The sequence below is a fragment of the Meleagris gallopavo genome, chromosome 1, assembly GCF_000146605.3.
Source record: "Meleagris gallopavo isolate NT-WF06-2002-E0010 breed Aviagen turkey brand Nicholas breeding stock chromosome 1, Turkey_5.1, whole genome shotgun sequence".
Lineage (NCBI taxonomy): Eukaryota > Metazoa > Chordata > Aves > Galliformes > Phasianidae > Meleagris > Meleagris gallopavo.
In genome coordinates, this window is record NC_015011.2 from 77,166,398 (window position 1) to 77,180,213 (window position 13,816).

General features: G+C 45.2%; 1 protein-coding gene across 1 annotated transcript in view; it reads right to left on the reverse strand.

Annotated features, from left to right (window-relative positions):
• Positions 1 to 13,810, reverse strand: part of WDR3 (WD repeat domain 3) — a 22,916-nt gene extending 9,106 nt beyond the window's left edge. The window contains exons 1-15 of the mRNA XM_010718710.3: positions 13,616 to 13,810; positions 12,567 to 12,776; positions 11,885 to 12,003; positions 10,520 to 10,598; positions 10,064 to 10,159; positions 8,584 to 8,694; positions 7,476 to 7,577; positions 7,265 to 7,362; positions 6,273 to 6,371; positions 5,703 to 5,933; positions 5,319 to 5,412; positions 4,530 to 4,631; positions 2,001 to 2,086; positions 1,448 to 1,583; positions 693 to 749 (exon numbers count right to left, since the gene is read on the reverse strand). Coding sequence (XP_010717012.1) covers positions 693 to 749; positions 1,448 to 1,583; positions 2,001 to 2,086; positions 4,530 to 4,631; positions 5,319 to 5,412; positions 5,703 to 5,933; positions 6,273 to 6,371; positions 7,265 to 7,362; positions 7,476 to 7,577; positions 8,584 to 8,694; positions 10,064 to 10,159; positions 10,520 to 10,598; positions 11,885 to 12,003; positions 12,567 to 12,776; positions 13,616 to 13,786 — 1,791 coding nt within the window. The 5' untranslated portion in view covers positions 13,787 to 13,810. The remainder of the gene's footprint in view (positions 1 to 692; positions 750 to 1,447; positions 1,584 to 2,000; positions 2,087 to 4,529; positions 4,632 to 5,318; positions 5,413 to 5,702; positions 5,934 to 6,272; positions 6,372 to 7,264; positions 7,363 to 7,475; positions 7,578 to 8,583; positions 8,695 to 10,063; positions 10,160 to 10,519; positions 10,599 to 11,884; positions 12,004 to 12,566; positions 12,777 to 13,615) is intronic.
• Between the last annotated feature and the right edge of the window lie 6 nt (positions 13,811 to 13,816).

A 13,816-nucleotide genomic window follows, 5' to 3' on the forward strand; every position in this document is an offset into this window, starting at 1 on the left:
GGGGCCCTGGGCAGCCTGGTCTAGTATTAAATGGGGGAGTTGGTGGCCCTGCTTGTGATAGGGGGGTTGGAGATTCATGATCCTTGAGGTCCCTTCCAACACTGGCCATTCTGCAATTCTGTGATTCTGATCCCTCCACTTCTTCTCTCCTTAGCAAGGTGCATCCCTGTAGTAGAGACCCCGGAAAGCACCCTGACTCTTTTCTGAATCTTTACAAACACTTAAGATCTTAGCTAAAGCTTAGCATGTTTGCAATCCAAAGAGCTTCACTGCAAGGCTACCATTGTCCAAGAATGAACAGACATGAAGTTGCTCCATCTCAGCGCTGCTCACTGCTCTCGCTATCAAAGAGCTCAGACCCCACAAAGGCAGCTAGTAACTTCAGCAGAGTGTGTTGTACCTCTTAAGATGAGCCCTGGGAATCACAGCAGCACTTTAGTTTCTACTCCTTACATAATGCCCTGTTGAGTTCTGTAATAACCGCTGCTCCACGACCTTTCTCAGTGCGTACAGGACTGAGGACTGTATGATCAGGAGGGGCTTGCTGTGTCATATCAAGAAACTGCTGACTATGTCAGGAGCAGAGAGGCATCAGAAGAGCATTGCCCTAGAGGCACTGCTGCCAGCAGAGGCTCACACAGTCATCACCACAGCCCCACCTGCAGCAGATGCACAACTGTAATGATACTTACATAGGAGATGTCCATGCACAGTACTGGCAGCTTGTGTCCATACAGAGACAGGAAAAACTGAAGCAAAAAAAGTATGTCTCAGTTAGACATGCTGGGTGCACGCATGTGAAAATGCCAGGCTCCAGGCTAGCTCTGCTCTTCCTCAGGAGGGCTATCCTTCCAGCACCACTCTTGCCCTGAATACAGGTAGCAGCAAGGCCACGCTGGCAGAACTGTGATGGTGAAGATAAAAGAACCCAAGCAAGCTGAGCTAGCTAGTTCTGGCCAACACCATCTATGGTGTTTACCTGTTTCTCTTTGCATATCTATCACTGCTGGTCTGCCTTTTGTCATTTCCCTCATGCTCATGCGCTAACACACAAATCACAAAGCCACCACACTGCCTCAAACTGTACAAGAAAGATTTTCCTTCCCCAGGTTTTGCCTGTGCTATGCTCAACTTAAGAGCCACATGCAACACCAATTCACCTTATCCTTACAATTCTACATGGCTCTGGCATACCATCCTGCCTGCAGAGTTTGAGCGACCTTGCCATATGCAGGATCACAATCCTTTCCAGATAAAACGTATTTTCTCCCCAGCATGAGCAAGCCACGATTCTGTCAGTATTGTTGGCAAGCAAGCACAGGAAGTGGGATGCAAAGTCTCTCTTTGATTATTGTTGGGATCCTACAATAAATGGGCACTTTTCCAACATACTCCTCATCTTCCAAGCTATAGTTATCAGTGTCTCACAGCCCATACAGTCATGTACCTTGAGCGTGTCAGCGTAGAAAACTTTCACAGTGCAATCCAGTAAAGAGACAGCTAACAGTTTCTGGTTGGGGCTGTACCGCACACACAGAACATCTTCATCCAGCTGCAAGATGCGCATTTGTTTCATGGACAGCCTGGCAACAAGAGATTAAAAAAACAAACTCTTACCCCGAAGGAACAAGTTGAGAAAAGGCATGAATACAATCCCCACACTGCACCCTGGGAAAGCAGGCTAATCCTAACATGAAGCATCTTGTTCCTCATTAGGACTTGAACAAGAGAGGATTGGAAACGAGCACAACATTGCAGGCTGACAGAGTTCACTGTTAGATGTACAGCTTGTGATTAGAGGCTACACTGTATGCAAGCAGGGGACCACAATGTAAGGGGACCTCACATAAACTCAGACCTCCACAGAAGTCTGCACTGACACTTCACCACGTTCCATGCACATGTCATTGGCCCTTCTTGTGGTGCACAGCAAAAGCCAAACCATCCATCAAAGAGAATAAATACTGCAGTTTAACTCAGTCAATGGTTTATTTTCTCACCTTTTCTGAATGCTGCTCTCATCCTTCACAAGCTCAAAATCCCAGAATTTGACACATTTATCAGCACCTCCTGTCACAAAACCACGCTGCAGGGGAAAAACAAAGTTATTATGAAATCAGTTCCACTGTAACACAGAAATGCTACAGACATGACCTGCCAACACACCAGGTTTTTGAAAAAGGCTTCACATTCCCATAGCTTTTATGATTAAAGGACACAACCAGGAGCACTTGCTCTGGTTGGAACACTCATTACCAACTGGCTGAGCAAAAACAATTTCAGGAACTCTGGCAGGCAGGTCTGAGGCAACAACTGCAAATGTAAAACAAGACATGGACTAAAACTTCGGAACTGAAAGTCATCTCAGCTGTAGGTAATGAAGTGCATTATGGGAATGAGCTGACACTCACTGTTATCCAGTCACAAACACCTCATCATCATCACAAGCACAGCCTTCCAAAGGAAGAAGAAAACATTACTTTTACATTAAAAACAAGGGTAAAAACTGTCCCACATGTTTTAATCTGCTGAGTAAATGAATCACAGGCAGGTTATTATTTGCTATGGCTTTGATTCCACTAAAAGCAACATTGCAGCTTCTAGCTTAAGAAAATGAAGAAAAGCATAATAAACAAAGAGAAGAAAAGAGAAAGTTGGTACAAACCAACATGAACCTGAATTCTGGCAATAGAGAAAAATACTTGAAAAAACAAAACCACACAGACCCTTTCTAGAGATGGCTGTAAGAGCTGTTAAGCAGCAAAGCTCAAAAAGTGTGTGGATTCAGTAAACATTTCTCATCTGTTGTGCTCATGGAAAAGTCATGCATCATAATCATAGTACAAGACTCCAAAAACTCACAAGACTGTAAAAAGCAGCTACTCGTGTCAGATATTTATAAATCAATGGTTTCACATTCACCAAATCTAAAATTTTTATGGAGCAGAACTGGGTACTCTTTAAATCATCAATACTCATGCTCAGTAAGTTTGGAAATATGAGGAAAGATTCAGGAAGAAACCAATAAAACATCAGAATTCAGACAGAGTAAGCAGGCAGGCCTGATAATTGTGAGCATACTCAACAGAATAACAGGCACTTGCAATTTCATCAAACAAAGGAAGTAAAATTAAATTTTAAAATTAAAACAAATTCAATTGAAACAAGCTTAGGGAAAAATAATATGATGGAAATTACCCTTTTCCTTAGGAGTAATGCTGTAGTTCATATAATCACAGTATGGTTGAGTTGGCAGGGTCCTCTGGGTCCACCTGCTCCACCCCTGTGCTCAAGCAGGAACAGCCAGAGCAGGGTGCCCAAGACCACTAACTTGCCCTAACCACTAACAGTCAGTCAGCTTTTGAAGACCTCCAGCAAGGAGACTCCACACCCCTCTGGGCAACCTATTCTAGAGCTTTGGCACCAAAATAATGAAGAAGTGCTTCCAGATGTTTAGAAAGAACCTTCTGTGTTGCAGTTTGTACTCAATGCCTCTTACAACAGCCTGCCTCTGTCTTCTGTGCACCCTTCCTTCAGACACTGATATATATGTAGGGAAGCAAGGATCTAAGCTCAACATATACATCTACTGCAATGCAGTGCCCCAAATTGGCTTTAAGGAACATGGTGGATTATTACCTAACAACACATTCTCACTGCTGAGAGGTTGTCAAAAGAGCTAAGTAAGTCCTTCAAAAGGAGCTAACACATGCATTTGGCACTGGTATAACTTTCTACCACACCATGCATTCAGATTCAGGGCCACCAGCACAGAAAAGATTGCAGTAGCATAAAAAGTACCACAAGAATGATTAAGAGCCTGGAAAGCACATCCTGCAGGAACAGACAGGAAAAGTCTAGCCTAAGAATCATCAGATAAATGGGTAATATGGTCACTTGCAAGAGTGCAACACAAAGGAAAAAGATAGCACTGTGTTAACAGGATTTTTTAAACAGCAAATGAACATGGTAGCAAGTCCAACAGCTGGGAGTTAAAGCTCAGCAAGCAGAAACTACAAAGAAGCAGAAAGTTTAACACAGATTTTAATAGTGAAAAACAGCTTTTCTTTATATCCAGCCTAAATCTCTCCACCTTTAGTTTGAAACCATTTCCCCTTGGTCTATGACAACAGACCCTAGTGAAGAGTCTGTCCCCTTCTTTCTTACAGCCCCCCGCAGCAGACTACAAAGGGTTGAAGTTCTCCACAGCTGGAACACATCAATAACACATGCCCTGCTGCACACACAGACCTTGCTGGGGAAGTCGAAGTTCTCGACCATACAGAAACCAGGTGAAGCAAAGAGGATGGCCCACTTCAACATGAAGACTCACTGTGATGTGCCATCCAAGACCAGAGAGATATTTCAGACTTCATATCTGCAGTTGAAGTTCTTAGACGGTACCAGCTGCATCCTTCACCTCCCATGACATTCCCACGCTCACACCAGTAGCACAAATATAGCACTACAGCAAGGAGCTACACAAAAAGGCATGGAACAGATGATGCTTACAAATCTGGCTGAGTTACCTGGTCTGGCGAAAGAGCAATGGACCACACAGCCCCATCATGGGCATTAAGTGTCTCCATCAGACTCCCAGAAGCCAGGTCATACAGCTGCAGCTTCCCTGTCTGGGGAGAAAGACACACCACAGAGGACAAATCAGACCCTCCAACTTCATGATATACCTGAGGAACAACTTACGGAGCATTAATCAGATCTGCAAACAGACCTGAGCCTGACCTCTTAGAGAGGTCTCCAGAAATGGCAAAGATTAAAACTGCCCAAAGCAGGGCTCAGAGACAAAAGATCTGAGCTACCAGCGGTGAGACTCCAGCAGTGACAAAATAGTCATGTATTAATGGAAAAACAAGGCTCCAAAGGTAGAGGAGAGCTCAGAGCAAATATTCCCAGGCTGCACAACACACAAGAGGAGTCACAGTAGCACCTTACTGGCAGCAGAGTTCTTGCTCCATTTGAGCTCTCTGAGCTAGGCAGTCACTTCTGAACAGGCTACGACAGCTCCTAACACATCTGCTGCCCATCTCTTGAACTTCATTACATCACTGTTACACACAGAGAGCCAAACTCCTGATGGAGATCAGGGACTTCCCAAAACTCTCTTCAGCTGCTCACCTCAAGCCATAGGAGCTACATAAAGACTCAGGGAACAGAACAAATGCAACAAGGGTTTTTACATCTAAAACAGAATACTCCAGAAAATGTAATATATTTTCATAAAGGCTGCCTTAATGACATTTTCAGAACATACTCTCAGACTTGGGCTGAATCAGGAGTGCAGAGGGGACACTATTTACCTTGGTGCCAACGATGACCTGCCGATCTCCCGGGACAAAGAGCGAGCATAGCGCGTACTCACAGTCCATCGTTCGGATACACTGCAAAGTTGATCTGTGGACAAAGAGTTCAAAAGCTCTTTTCACACAAAATCTGGTCTGCTGAGTGAGACATGCTCCAGAGCTGCATCCCCCAACACCTTTCTTTTTGGCTGGGGCCAGAAGATACTGTATCACCATGCTATTCTGTTTACTTCTTTTACTTAAGAAAGGAAGCAATACTCTATTTTATATTTCTCCATCATTCCCTCTTCCTTATCGCTGGATCTCCAAACACAGCATCCATAAGTTCCACGAGACTAACATGCACAGGGTAGAGGGGACTGACATGATTGCACAGCATACCTGTTCCAAATCTTTACAGACTCTGCAGCTCCTGAAAGAACAGCAATGTTATCAGAGCTAAAAGCTAATGTCCTGACATCGCTGCGGTGGCCTCCAATGGTTATCCTGGATGCACGGACAGCCTGCGGGACCTGTGCTGACAGGTTCAGGCTGTGTAACTCAATGATGTTGTTCTGGAGCAGCAACACAATCTTCAACTCTTCTTTTGGAGAGAGAATCATGTCAAATGACCTGTTTGATAAGACAAATTAGATGTACACAGAGATGTACACAGGGGCCATAAGACAACATGTAGGAGGAAACAAGTATCAAGAACAACTGAGAAAGAAGAATATGGACAGAGTGGGTGCTATGAATAAGTGCAAGCTAAGCAACAGAAGACTGCAAGGAGGTCACCATTTGGGTCAGTGCAAATGGACTGGCAGACCACAGTTGCCCTCCACTCAGCTCCAAGTTGAACAGATATTGAGGGGGAAGCTTCTTCCATCTCCTCCATAATGAGCTGTACAAAGCTCTTCCCAAGCAGCTTTACAACCACAGCACAGCCTTGTCAGCAGGATTTCAACTTACTTGATTTTAGCAGAAGCTCTGATGTTAGTGACCCGCTGGATCTCCTCCTGCAGGCTCAGCTCCACATTTCCTTTATGCTCATCTTCTTCAGACTTCTGCCTAGAAACATCAAGTAATGGAGGGCGAGTCAGGTAACTCAGCACAGACAAGCCAAACTAAGACAAAGGGACCACTAAGCTCCCTGAAAACAACTGCCTGTTATCCAGCAGCATTAATTGTTTTTTTAAGAACAGAGCGAGACAGCTAAGTTCAGGCTGTTAGGCATGCTAAGGAGTCAAACAGTTCCAAAAAAAGGCAGCGTCCTCTGGGATACAGTCAAAGCACTCAGCAAGGCACATTACAAAGATGGATACAAAAGAGACAACAGCAAGCTGTGTTCGACTGAGATCAGTTTCTGCTCATTTCATACCATTCCCAAAAGTCCACCTTCATCGCCAAAAAGTGATTTCAAATGTATCTATCTGCTCTGTGCTTTAGCTTCTATAGTGGAGCCAGAGCTCCCTCAATGGCTACTGTGAAGCAGTCATAAAGCACCAAGATACTCAGAGAGACATTTAACACAAAGTAGCCTTTCATAAAGTTCTGATCTGTATCTCTGCCTGCTGTACAACAGGAGATGAGGTATCAGGGTCACTCTGACTTCTCAAATGAAACTCTCATTCCAGTATATCCTAACAGAGATTTTATTTGACACACTAAGCAGTGCAAACATGAAAGTCAGGTGGAAGTGAGAAAAGAATATTTTCTGCCCATTTCCTTCCACACACTACCTTTTTTTGGAGGGGAAATACTCAGAAGGAAAGTCTCTGGTAGTAAATAAATGTTGTTTAGACAAGTGCCAAGGATTCACAAGAACAGTGCCCCTAAAATACAATAGCTGGCACAGACAGAATGACCAGTAGTTTGGAGTTCAACCATTTTGTCATGCTGCTTGAGGTATAACAGTTTTCTGGACATAGACAGTACCCTCATACACCTGGAAGATTGCTTACTTGGCTTTTTTCTTTGCTTTCTTCATTTTCTTTTCCAATTTTTTCTTTATTTCCTCTTCAGAAAGCACAGAGAATATTTCTAGAACAGCATCAGTCCCCTAGAGATAGAGCAAACAGTCAATACATGCAAAGCCTTAGCTGGCACTTACAGAGGAGGCTCTTGCAGCCCTTGGACCTTGTAACTGAGTAGCAGAGCTTCCCCATTACTTACATGGCAGGCCAAAATCTTGCCCATTCGGTCCATGGCAAGAGTAACTACTCGATCTCTCCCTTCCCGCATGATGGATCCAGCTTTACTGCACTTTAGGAGACGCTACAGGAAAAGAAAAAGAACCTTGGTCTGGAAGGCCAAGTGATCTTCCCAGGCACACTGAGAAACCTGCTTCGAAGGGAGGTCAGGAGGGAAAAGACAGGGGAACAAACCTACAAGGTCCTGGTAGATAGCAACAGACAAAACACGTCTGTGTGAGCTGCAGATTATCTTCTTTATTTTTCAAGTAAAATGCAAGAAACACTGACAACCTCAACAGAAGAATAATTTGATTTCACTTGCAAACCAGAGTCATTTAAGAAATTAAGCTGAATTTCCATGCTGCAAAGGGAGCAGAGCATAGCTTCTCTGCCAGAAGATGCAAAAAAGACAAAGGACAGGCAAAGGCAAAGGACTCTAAAATTGGTGTTTAAAAGAAGTCTTTTGAGAGGAGGTAAAAGTCTTTAACAAGGCCCACTATCTACTGCAACCACATGCAGTCTGAAGTCAGAGAAAAATTCCACAAACTTTCTCCAGAAAGAGACTCAATAAAGTCTCCACCAGCAGCACAAGTGGGAATGGCTTTGAACAATCCCATCCGATGCTAGGTTGTGATTGTGCCACTCTGACCCCCATGTTTCTATGCTTCCACTTACTGACATGCAAAACTGAGTGAGAGCACTAAGCTCAGCAGCTGCCAAGTAGCTACTATTTCATTCCTATGCTGTTTAATGAAAGAGCTCTGTTAGCACTGAGCCTTCAAACACTTGCTAATCCCTCCTTCTCCAAATAGAGGGCAAAGAAATTGGTATGTGCTCTGACACAAACACTTCTCATGTTCTGCAAGTAGGTGAGGGCAGCAACTACTGCTGAAGAAATTACCAAGTGATACAAGAATTAACACATTTTCCCTAACAGGCTAAATATGACACTTGGTGTATAAACTCAACACAGACAACCAACGTATCAGCACTTCTCAAACTCCTGTTGGAAGCTGCAAAGCTGCAAGCAGCACCATGTGAATAGCATTATATACACCATCCCAGACAGCATGAAAAAATGAGCTTACCTCCTCAGGACTCTCATCCAGCTCTAGTGTCTCATCCTCTTCACTGTCTTTTCCTGCTCCTGGTGAAGATCCTTTGCTTTTCTTGGATTCTGGCTCATCAGGGTCTTCTAGCTGTTCACAGACAAAAATCCATAAGAAATAACTTAAACCACAAGAACTAAGGTGTATCAGTTCCCATCTCTGAATTTATTCATGCTTCATCTCCCTGGAGCAACAAGAGGTTAGTATATATGGCAACACGTGGCCTACAGTATGCCTGTAAGCACAACGCTCTATGTCCTGCCCTCCTCATCCCACAACACGGTCTTCTCCAGCTGTAATCCAGATGGCCAGAAGAACACACTTTAGAAAGTTTGTTCTGGAAGTTCTTGCAGCATCACATGCAAATTCAAAATACAGAAGACATCAAAAGTCTAACTCAAGAGCAGCTTCTGGACCCCTGAGACAACAAAGACACCAATTCAGTTCTGTTTCCCAGAACAGCAACCAGATTTAGAATCACAGAATCACAGAATTGTAGGGGCTGGAAGGGACCTCTAGAGATCATCGAGACCAACCCCCCTGCCAAGGCAGGTTCCCTACACCAGGTCGCACAGGTAGGCGTCCAGGCGAGACTTGAATATCTCCAGAGAAGGAGACTCCACAACCTCCCTGGGCAGCCTGTTCCAGTGCTCCGTCACCCTCACCGTGAAGAAGTTCTTACGCACATTCGTGCGAAACTTCCTATGCTGCAGCTTATGTCCATTTCCCCTCGTCCTGTCTCCACGTACCACTGAAAAGAGACTGGCCTCACCACTATGGCCGCCACACCTCAGATATTTATAAACCTGGATCAGGTCCCCTCTCAGTCTTCTTTTCTCAAGGCTAAACAGACCCAGTTCACTCAGCCTTTCTTCATAGGGGAGATGCTCCAGGCCCTTCACCATCTTTGTGGCCCTCCGCTGGACTCTTTTCAAGAGATCCCTGTCTTTTTGTACTGGGAGCCCAGAACTGGACACAGTGCTCCAGATGAGGCCTTACCAGGGCAGAGTAGAAGGGGAGGATCACCTCCCTCGACCTGCTGGACACGCTCTTCTTAATGCACCCCAGAATGCCATTGGCCTTTTTGGCCACGAGGGCACACTGCTGGCTCATGGCCAACCTGTCGTCCACCAGGATGCCCAGGTCCCTCTCTGCAGAGCTCCTCTCCAGCAGCTCATCCCCCAGCCTGTATTGCTGCATGCAATTATTCCTCCCTAGGTGTAAGACTCTACACTTGCTTTTGTTGAACCTCATCCGGTTTCTTACTGCCCAGCTCTCCAGCCTGTCCAGGTCTCGCTGAATGGCAGCACAGCCTTCAGGCGTGTCAGCCAATCCTCCCAACTTCGTATCATCAGCAAACTTGCTGAGGGTGGCCACATTTAACACGTCTCAGACCCATTTTAGTCCAAAGATAAGCAGCTGAGCAAGAGTGTGAGGGGCTACAGAGAGAATGCCTTACCTCCTGGATGTAAGTGATATCCCAAACTCTCAGTTCACTGTCAGCAGTCCCAGTGATCAGACGTTTCTCTTCAGATAGCAAAGCCATCCCCCAAACCTGTTCAAAAGCACAATGAGAAGAATTGGTTTATGACTTCTTTGGCTATCATAACAATACCAGAGCATCCTTAATTGAATTATTTAAATGGGAACCTAGAGAAGTCTGGATCTAACTGGGATCTCCTGTAGGGATACCTGTATTTGAACTGTCACCCCCGTATGTTGGTAACATACCAACATAGTTTGGTTGGATAGTTTGGAAGTCTCTCATTTTCTTTTCCCTAAAGCTTAATAACAACCAAAAATATACCAGAGTTCCAGTTCACAATCCCTTAGAGTGAAAAAAACACATAAGGTGAGCCATGACCTGCAATGCAAAACCCCTCCATCCCTATGGCTCTCTGCACTTCCTCTTTACCTCAGTACGGTGTCCAGCTAGAGTTTTGAAGCAATGCTGGGTATCCAGGTCCCACCATTTCACCAATGTGTCTTTGCCACTGGAACAAAAACAAAAACCTCAGAATGAAGAAAGATTGCCAGACTACATGGTATTACATAAGCTGAGAAAAGCTGAAGAAATACAGAACCTTAAACATGTTGTAATGTATCACTGACCAGCTGCTCAGACTATGAACACACTGAATTTCAAATCCTATGCAAGGAGAAAATTATAGCAATACAAAGACGCTGTGAAAGAGGTATCAAAACAAAACAAAAAAAAAAAAGCACTCCCTTCTCCAGATTCAGCTGCACATCCCAGCATCACAAAGCCCCCTTTCTAGCTTCTAGCTTTGCCCTGAAGGGCAAAAACAATCAAATTCTAGTGCAGATCAAAGTCTAAAGCTGCCTCCTCCTCATTCTCAACCTGTGCATTAACCAGGCTACAACAAAAACAGCCATCTTCACTTTGAGTTGCTCTTCCCAATGGAGAATTAAAGCTCTTTTAGTTCCTCAAGGCTCCTGTATGATTAAGCAACCTTGAAAACTCTCGCTTGTGGCTATATCATGCTAAAGTAATGCTAGAAGTGCACGAGAGAAAAGTAATTTGAACATTTATGTAGACTGCTTATCTTCACCCTTCTTTAAGCAAGAATATCTTTTGTCAACTGATTATTATTGAAGGCACATGATCATCTTGCTGATGTTTAACTAAAAACCAACTCAGTAAAACACTGATCATCTTTTAATTAATCCATTTAATTATTACCTATTAGGAAGCCATTTTTTCTGTGACACTGCTGCACAAGCTACACATACAGAAGATAAGACTACTTAATTATTTATTTAGCAAAAAAAATAGTGGTATACAAAATAAACACATTATTACTATTCATTGTTATAATAATTCTAAGCTGCTAAGTCTACCGTTAAAACCTTTTTCAAATGTTACTTTCCAGAATCAGCTACTTGTCTTCTGCTTAACATACCTGGAATTCAGGCATCAGATTCATAAAATGTGTGGACATGCTGGAAGATTTGAGAATTCATTTCTTCATCGCAATATAATACAGGTCTCATACATATGGGTGCGGCTTTGAGTAACCTGGTCTAGTACAAAGTGTTCCTGCCTATGGCAGGAGGTTGAACTTGGTGGTCTTTAAAGTTCCTTCTAACCCAAACCATTCTATGATGCAAAACAATCTCATCTTTTTTGAGCAGGTAAAGCACAGAAAAAGCTGTGATTCTAGAAAAAAAATACAAATGGCTACAGCACCTAGAACATATGAATAGCAAGTAAAAGTGATTATTTTTCTAATTTACTGCTACACTCAACCTGGCTTACCTGGTGACCAGCAGGTTCTTCTCTTTCAAGAAAAGGACTTGAGTGACAGCATCCTTGTGTCCCTTCAGCCGGTACAAACCACTCTCATTGATGACATCCCACACAATGACATCTGTATCCTGAAACAGATAAAGTGTCACCAAGGGACCGACGTCTGAGACTGAAGAGACTACTTAAAAATCAAGCTTTCTCACTCTGAACTGGAATGTTAAGGATGATGAATGTAAATGACAACTCCTCTATTGATGAGCATTCAGACCAATAAATGCACCTCTGTCCTGGCTTGGGTCATTTTACTACTCCTGACCTCACAATCTTCTTCAACTTCAGTAGCTCTGCTAGTACCCTTCTTCTGAGCCCCAGACTCTCCCAGCTTCAAACTCCCTAACACTATTGTCATCTTGCAGCTCCAAATCCTCTCAGTGCCATCACAGCATCATAGAATTATATAATGGCTTGGGTTGGAAGCCATTATCAAGTTCCAACCTCCCCTTCCATAGGCAGAGCCACCAACCCCCAGATCTGGTACTAGATCAGGTTGCCCGGGGCCATCCCCTGCTACAGGCAGATGCCACATCACCTCCTTAAAATACCAAACATTTTAGCCCAGGTCAACTTTCCCTACAGATCACCTCTTTTGCCCTTTGTGAGAGGGCTTGTCCTCATGATGAGCAGAGCTCACCTTTGAGCCGGACACCAGCCGGCCCCCCAGCTGGTCATACTGTAGCGCTGTGACCGCAGCCTTGTGTCCGTTGAAAGCAACGCTTGCTTCCCCACTCAGGAGGCTGAAGATACGGATTGAGCCATCTTCATAGCCAACAGCCAAGTGCAACCCATCAGGAGAGGGGCGGAGGAAACTGACCTCATACTTGGAACCCTTAAGGATAAGAACCTGTGATTTTTAGGAGACAAAAAAAAATGTTGGTAAATGATACATCAGAGCCATATACACAAAAGAAAAAACACAACAACAGAATATCCCAAGTTGGAAGGGTCTGATAACGGTCTGACAAGGGAGCTCAACTCCTGGCTCCACAGAGTACCAACCAAAATTTAAACCCTATGTCTGAGAGCGATGTCCAAACACTCCTTGAACTCTGTCAGCTTGGGGCTGTGCCCACTGGGCATCCTATTCCATGCCCAACGCCCTGTGGTGCAGACCCTGTCCCTAACCCCCAGCTGCCCCTCCCCTGACACAGCTCCATGCCGTTCCCTCGGGCCCTGTCGCTGTCACACGGAGCAGAGCTCAGCGCTGCCCCTCCGCTCCCTGTGAGGAGCTGCAGCCGCCATCAGGCCTCCCCTCAGCTCCTCTGCTCTGAGCTGAGCACACCATGAGACAAACAAACCAAAGGAATACATTCTGCTCTCGCACTGAACTCCCAAACAAGCACTTCCAATGCTTTAGAACTTTGTTCCTCAGCTTCCTGTGCTGCATGCAGTGTAATGAGCCCCATTTTACAAGGCAGACAGCAGTTAGCAGTAATTTCTCTCCGTCAAACAGCAAAGCGGTACAGCGTGAGACCTAGAAACCAGAAGCCTGCAGTCCTTCCCTCGCGTTTTCCCCGAATCACGCAGTGACAGAACATCCCGTATCGGTAAGGATCACCAAGTCCAGCTCCCGGCCTCACGCAGCACCACCCAAAATTCAGATCCTACGTCTGAGAGCGGCGTCCGAACGCTCCTTGCAGGCTGGCAGCTCAAGGCCGTGCCCGCCGCCCCGCATCCGCTCACCTTCTCTCCTTTCCGCACGTCCCACACGAAGACGTGCTCGCAGGCCGGCACGGCCACGTAGCGGCCCCGCTCGCCTCGCAGCGTCACGAAGGCGGCGTTGCCCTTGGCGCTGCCCACCAGCCCGAAGAGCGCGGCGGGCGCGTAGCGCAGGTACTGCTTGGTCAGCCCCATGGCCGCACGTGCCCGCGCCCCACCGCCGGC